The 7,439-nt window shown below is 32.3% G+C and overlaps 1 protein-coding gene and 1 long non-coding RNA gene across 6 annotated transcripts; one reads left to right on the forward strand and one right to left on the reverse strand.

The window, feature by feature from the left end:
- Positions 1-726: 726 nt before the first annotated feature.
- LOC131623515 (uncharacterized) lies at positions 727-3,020 on the forward strand. 4 transcript variants are annotated; one of them, XR_009290245.1, is made up of 4 exons: positions 727-1,297; positions 1,389-1,899; positions 2,098-2,309; positions 2,408-3,020. It is a non-coding gene; the product is annotated as an uncharacterized LOC131623515 (long non-coding RNA). The 4 variants fall into 4 exon arrangements; XR_009290246.1 differs by having other exon boundaries at positions 1,389-1,443; positions 1,533-1,899; positions 2,098-3,020; XR_009290244.1 differs by having other exon boundaries at positions 729-1,297; positions 2,632-3,020.
- Positions 3,021-4,887: 1,867 nt separating this feature from the next.
- On the reverse strand, positions 4,888-6,965 carry LOC131623482 (bHLH transcription factor RHL1-like). 2 transcript variants are annotated; one of them, XM_058894490.1, is made up of 7 exons: positions 6,565-6,965; positions 6,419-6,487; positions 6,203-6,322; positions 5,989-6,054; positions 5,716-5,781; positions 5,540-5,608; positions 4,888-5,380 (listed from the first exon to the last, which is right to left on the reverse strand). In XM_058894490.1, exons 1-7 carry the CDS (start codon positions 6,850-6,852, stop codon positions 5,072-5,074), a joined length of 987 nt encoding a protein of 328 aa, XP_058750473.1. In that variant the 5' UTR covers positions 6,853-6,965; the 3' UTR covers positions 4,888-5,071. The 2 variants fall into 2 exon arrangements, with proteins under 2 accessions (XP_058750473.1, XP_058750472.1); XM_058894489.1 differs by having other exon boundaries at positions 6,419-6,496.
- Between the last annotated feature and the right edge of the window lie 474 nt (positions 6,966-7,439).

The raw sequence follows: 7,439 nt of genomic DNA on the forward strand, positions 1-7,439 counted from the left end.
TGAGATTGTTTTATTTTGTTATTTATAATGTAATTTGATTTTTGAAAAATTAAACATTTTTATTAAAAAAATTGATTTTACGAAATACATGGTGGCGGGGATACCCGAACCCAACCCGAACCCGTTAAGGACGGGTTTGGGTTTTAATTCCCCATCTCCGTTTGGGTTTGGGACGGGTAACGGGGATTGATTGGGGATTCAGGTTTGGGTTTGGGGGAGGTAAAAACCGTCCCCGACCCGCCCCGTTGCCATGCCTAATTCTCATCCTACATACGTTTACATCATAATGCATTTCTGTGCATAAAGTATTAAATTGAAAAAAATTATTCTTCTGGTCTCCTTTAATTGTTTCTTAAGTGTGGTTTTAGAGGAGTTTTTTGTTTTTATTTAAGTGTCGTATTTATAATTTAATGTTATAATTTATCAAATATTTTTTAATTAATCATTGAAAAAAAAGAGTGATGATTGAATTTATTTAAAAAGAAAAAATAAATGAGAATATAATAGAAAAAATAACTCTAAAAATTTACTATTTTGATTGAAGAATTTTATACTAAAATAACATTTAAAAAGGAACAAAATGAGCAGTGAAAATGCGATGTAAAAAATAAAAAAAACTTAAACAAATACACAAATTTGATGGCAAATAAGTAAATGATCTTCCTAATGAGTGTCTTAATTAAAAACACTCTTTAAGGAATTAATCTACTATCTATCCAATACTAAGAAATTGCCCAAACTGTCCATTTTGCCCTTCTCCTATAATTTCTTTACCCATACAAAAGGTTAATCATGTAATTAACAAAATAAAAAATAGCACATGCCAAATGTTGTATTCTCATTGGTCAGATTTTTCAATTGTTGTACTTTGGATAAACCTTTTCCCTCTTTCTCACTTTTTGTTTTCAAGAACACAACTTTTTTCTCTCTCTCTCTCTCTCTCATTTTCTCTCGTCTCTCTCTTTCTCTCCTTCCCTCTTCTCTCTTCTTCTTCTCAAACCCTAAAAATGTCTGAACAAAAAAAGCCACAGACTCCCATCCCCCGCCGTCGCACACCCAGATCGCGCCGGGACTCCCATCCCCGTCGTCGCCTCTTTCTCATGCCACCACTGATTTCGGTTCATCAACAAACCCTAACACTACCGCCACCCTCCTTTCTCCACCATAGATTTACCCCTTTTTTCTGCAAATTTCTCTAAGTGTATCACATCTATTTACTACCCATTATTTTCATTCCTGAACATTAGAGATCTATAAATTTCAAAGAAGAATAAACGAAAGTTGTGAGATGGTGAAGGTGTGACAGTAAGCATGTTTAGTCATCTTTGTAAGATATTATGAATAAAACATATACTGATTTTATTTAATTTCTCACTAACAAATTGTAGGTTCCCTTAGCTTTACCCACCACACTTGAACCGATGGATGCGAATGAGAGTTTAGGTAATTTTAGTCATATGGTTGAAGAGTTATAACACAAAGTTCTGTTTAGTTTTAAGAACACATTTTAATGACTTTTGTTAATTTTTCAGAAGTCAATGCTTAGGTAATCAAGTCTTCTATTTTAAATGGACCTTTTGCGGTCTATAAGAACTTTAACTCAAAGTATGATTTTCCATTCATTTTAGTTTCCATGTTATTTTGGTTTTTCAGGTTTTGATTTCGTTGCAAACTTGTCTTTGGGTCGTTCCCTTTTGATAACTCTGCTGCCAACTTGATTAACACCGAGTTCAATGACTTTCTGATTTTGAATTTTTGTTCTTATAGTTCATTTGAGTTTTTGATCCTTTTCAGGTTGTATTTATAAAGTTAAGTTTTTGGCTTCCAGATGATGGAGAAATTGCAGAACCTTTTGAATTTACAGGAGCCATGGCTTTCACTGTACATAAGTTGCAATATGTAAGTTTAATCCATAATTATAAAGCTTCAACAGTTTAGTTCAATCAAGTTAAACTGTATACCTGGCATTATATGGATTGGTTTATAAGTGTGATTAGTTTGCTATGAATTGTTATTGGAGTTTAAGTTATAGTCTGGCATTTGTGTGGATTGGCATTTATCACTCTGCAGTTTTCCATGACTTTATGTGTTTCTCAGGCTCATAAGCTTCTATCCCCAGAGTTCTAGCATTCGATTCAGCAACGGATTCATTTTATTCCAACAAACTGTCAAATCCTGATGTTTTCAGCAATATATCATGTTACTGTGAAGGACTTACAGATGAGTTCACTCTGAAGAGTATTACACAATTTTATGTATTTGTGGAAGAGAGACAGAAAATCCACTGCTTAAATACTCTCTTTTCTAAGGTTTGATTTTTCTTTGTCCTCTTGATTTTCTTATTTGCCATCTGTGAATATTAAGATGCTAATAATAGTAGTTTCTTTTCTAACTACAAATAAACCAGTTCTGCAACTCAGTGAATCGGGTTGAGCTCCTTGCCAAGAAAATCACCGAACTGGGGTATTCATGTTTCTAAATTAGCTGCTGTGCTATGAAGTCATTCATAATACGATAACCAGACATAGCTTCTTATGTTTTTCCCTTCTCACCTTTTATTGAATGTGTGCGAAACTTAAAGTATTTATCTAATTAAATTTAACAAACTATGCATTTTTGTTGAGATTACAGCCCGTGGTGCATTAAAGTATCTTTTTCAACAAGAAGTTCAAAAGAGTAGTCAGCATCTTCAACAATTATTCAGCCCCGTCCACTTTCAATCCAGCATTCTTGGAGTCTCACAGCATCATATAGCTTTGTAAGTTCAAACATAATAGGATCATCCACCGGATCACTCTCGACTCCAACTATGTAAACACCACTGCCATCTGGACAAGATAGTATATTGTACACAATTTATACCAACAAAGAATCAATTGGTAAGAGATTTATTTTCTACAACCAATTTCTTAAATACACTACTTGATTATGTTGTAAGAACTGGTGGATAAACCAATTTAAACAAACACATTTTCAAATGTTTGCTAAAAAAACAATATAAGAATTGTTTTTGTTAATAATTCACATCTATGAATGTAATCCAAGTAATGTTTTCCCTTTCGGATGAGTCACAACTCACAAGCACTTTTCTAGGTCTTTCTTTCTCCAAAAAGTAGGTCAGAAAAATGTTTTCTGCACCTTACCTCTTCATATAACATATAAGAGACAGATGACAAAGATAATTAAATAAGTAAAGAACTACATGACATATCTATGAAATTTTATGAGAACCAAATTAAGGACAGTATGATTATATTCCATATAGCTGCAGAAAAACTTGCTTACAGTTTTGCCAAAAATCTGTCACTAAGCCAAAGAGTAGGTAATCTGAATTTTATATATCTAACAGGATAACCTACTAACCAATAATACAACACTTCACTTTACAACAAATTTGCTCCTGAATTATGTAAAATAAATAATTTCGATATTGTGTTGCTATAGCACACAAGATCTTTGCTATAACTATATGGCTATACACTTTTCACGCTTATTGTATTGGAAAACTAACAGCAAAGTTCATCCCATCATCTCCTTTGGAAGTTGAAGGATTTAATTGCATACGGGAACAGGAATGCAAAAAGAATGCAGAAACCAGCTACCATTGTAGCAGCAACACACAGGAAATCATGTCTGTACCCAAACACTTCTCTGAAAAATCACAATTTTAATTTGATTTTATCATTTTTAACCATCTTTAACCAAAAAACTCACAAGTGTGAAATATTTATAAACATCTCACAAGTGTGAAATATTTATAAACATCATGAAATCATTCTATTAAAGTTTGTTAAAAATAATAAAAATCAAATTAACTAATAATAAATATTCAGTTTTTGAAATAAATTGATTGATATAGAATGATTTTGGAAGTATATTTTTGGAAGTAAATTGATTGATATAGAATGATTATTGGAAATATATTTTTGGAAGTAAATTGATTAGTATAGAACGATTATTGCATTGCAATATACCTATATTCAAATATAGTCTACAAGTTTTATTAATGAACAAAATTGTTTGTAAGTTCACAAATTCCATTTTTTTATATAGTCTAAATTTATATAGAATAAATTTATTTTATTCATTTAATTTTTATCGAACCATATAATTTAGTATCTCAATCTAGCAAATAATTTATCATTTACACAATCTCATTCATTTTTTTTTTCAATATGGTTATTGATAAAAAAAAAATTGTTCTCAGTTTGTTGTTTCAATTTCAGATAAAAACATTAGAATTCATTTTGAAACTCTGATTATTATGTTGAATTAATTTTGAACTATTATTACATTGAACTTTGGGTTTGTTTAAGACATTTTCTTAATTTGTTCATAGAAAAAACTCAAACATTCACATATATCCCATCTTAGAAGTTACTTTTTCACTTAACCAAAGATACTAACCTCAATCTATAAAATGTTAATGTTAACTTTACGTAAACCTAAATTTTAATAAAATTAATAATTTATTCATCTCACGGGTCACTATCAATATAATATTTATTTTAATTTAACCAATCATTATCTTAATTTAACCAATCATTATCTTAATTCTTATTTTAATTTATATAATCATTAATAAATATTAATAAAATTGATATTTTTTCACGTATAAATAATTAACATAATCATTAATAAAATTGCTCAGAGAGGCATTTACGCATATTATTCAAAATAAATTACATCAAATATTCGAATACCCTTGCGGCAGCACGGGTCTCTTACTAGTTAAAGAATAAAATAAATTTATTTATACAAATACAAAATACAAAATATGTCATTTTCTCTTGCAAACTTTTTTTAATTTCTTAACAAATACATTTTAGAGCATTTACCATTTTCCAAAAGAAAAAAGATAAACACTTAAGATTTAACCAATGTAAAAAAAAAAGGGAAAATATTTTTAAAAAATATCAAACAAAAATAAGAACCTAGAAAATTGATAAGGGTGTGATGAATATGCGGAAATAAATACAAAAGTTAGTATCCTCTTAAGTCTAGGTAAATACGACGTCGTAAAGGTCCTCTTCATTTTGTATTTTGTTACCAAAAGTCAATCAAACGGTGCCTACGACTTATTAGAAGCAGAGTTAGCATCTTTGACTATGCTGTTAACGGACATTCCGGGAGAAGATGGCCCATCACCGTTAATCAAAGGGTTCCTGGTGTGACACGTGGCAGTGGAGATTGCAGTGGCGAGAGAAATAGGCATGAGGCAGAGGCCTTTGCCCTGCAAGTATTGCATGGCGGATCCCATGTCTTCCTCCATAAGCTTCGCCACCTGATGCTCCGTCATTGTGAGACTCTCGTTCGACGACGACGTTTTAGGGTGGAGCCCAGCGTTGCCGCCGTTGGCTTGGACGCAGTCACTGACACCCTGAAAACAGAAAATACGACGTGTCATTGTTAAGGGAAATAGTGGAAACTCAAAAAGTAGCCACGCGTGATTCTTTTGATATTTTGATTTGTTGTTTTGTGAGATTTTTTCTTTTCTTATTTTTGAAAGAACAATGGCAACAAGAAATGAAGAAAATACCTCGGAGGACATATCAGCTACAAGAGGAGCGGCCGCTGCAGCTCCGCCTAATCTACTCACGCTCAAAACCTGTAAATTTTACAATTAGGCCATCAATAACAAAATCTACATTTAATTTAGTTTATGTCTTTCAACGAGAAAATTATTGAAGAAAAACAAAAAAAAAAAAATCCCACCTTGACTTGAACCTTTAGGAACTTGACATAATCAATGATCTCATCCAGCATGGAGGCCTTATCTGTCTGTCACACCATAGACCAGACAAATTATTAAAATTACAACAAGAATAGATAATTAATTTGGTTATAAAATTATTGTATACTAAATTTTTTGTTGACTAAACTAAGAGGGAATGTGAAGGCCATGACTATTGAAAGTTTAATTAAATATCACAGGATCATTGAAATTGAATATCATTCGAAGAGGATGATAATTGAGGATTGTTTTACCTTATTTGCATTTGGAACAAGCTCTTGCAATGATTTCATTCTTTCAGCTATTCTTTCCCTCCTTAACTGTCATACATCAAAACAAAATTATCAAATGAGTTGTACCATTTATTCCATAAAAATTGATTTTGTTTTGAAAATTAATTTTAACTTAATTACTACCCTGAAACTGACAACTGAAACTATTTTGTTCAATTTGCAGTGAAAAACATACCCTCTCGGCGATGCTGTGTGGATCAGTGGCCTGTCCTCTCCTAGCCCTAACTTTCTGCTTCGGTTGAGCCACCGGAGCTTGGTTCGTTGCACTCACTGAACCACCTCCAATATTTTGGACCTATCATTCAAAATTCCAAAAAAATTAAATCAAATCAATATGAGAAAAAATCACAGAAAATGTTAAATTCTAATAAAATTAAGAAAAGAGTAGAACCTGAGGAGGTTGATTGTGGAGAAATCCAGAGAGGCCGTTATAGATATCTTGAACGGAACCGTCACCAGTCTGTAAAAGCTAACAATAAAATATTCAGTAAAAAGATAACGTGCGAGAGAAAATATTAATATAATGTAAATACTCACGGCGTCAAAGTCAGCGGGATGGGCGGGGATGGTTTTAACAGTGATCTGGTGGTTGTTGGAGGCGAGGTTGGTTTGTTGATCATAAGGGAAAGTGAAATGCTCGTCGGAATTAGGGTGGATGGTCCAGGGAGAGGGAGGAGAAAGATTGGAGAGCATTTGTTTGAGAAAATCTTCTGTGTCGTTGTTGGTGTGTTGGTGGTGATTGGGGAGAGGAATGGGGATTTGAGGAGAAGAAGAGGAGTTGAAAAGGGAGTTAAGAGAATGCATTTCTGTGCTGAAAGGTTGCATGAAGGAAAGTGTGCAAGTTAGAGAAAGTGGTAGGGTTGGAATGAGAGATTATTTATTTAATAAGTTGAAAGAGAGAGAAATTAATGGAAGGGTTGTTGTAGGAGAGAGAGAGGCAGTTGCAACAAACACATACATGCTCAATTCTGAGTGGTGATGAATATTTATTTTTCACATGAATTATTTTCATTTATTTATTTTTTCTATCTAGTACTTTTAGGCTCTGTTAGGTAAAATTAGCTGGTAGCTGATAGCTGGTAGCTTATAGCTGATAGCTGGTAGTTGATAGCTGGTAGCTGGTAGCTTTTAGCTGGTGACTGATAGCTGATAAGCTAATATGAGTGTTTGGTAAATTAGCTGTTTCATTAGCTGATAAATACAAAATGACATAAATGATCATTTTAATTAATAAGGGTAATAATATTTTGTTAAAATAATAAGGGTATAAATGGAAAAAAAAAGTCACAAGCTAAAAGCTACAAGCTCAAAAGCTACTTCAAGAGTCTGTTTGGTAAGACAAAAAAAGAGCTTTTAGCTTTTAGCTTTTCAGCTCGTATTAATAAAAAAGCTCTGTTTGGTAACTCTATTTT

The sequence above is a fragment of the Vicia villosa genome, unplaced genomic scaffold, assembly GCF_029867415.1.
Source record: "Vicia villosa cultivar HV-30 ecotype Madison, WI unplaced genomic scaffold, Vvil1.0 ctg.000073F_1_1, whole genome shotgun sequence".
NCBI classification, from domain to species: domain Eukaryota; kingdom Viridiplantae; phylum Streptophyta; class Magnoliopsida; order Fabales; family Fabaceae; genus Vicia; species Vicia villosa.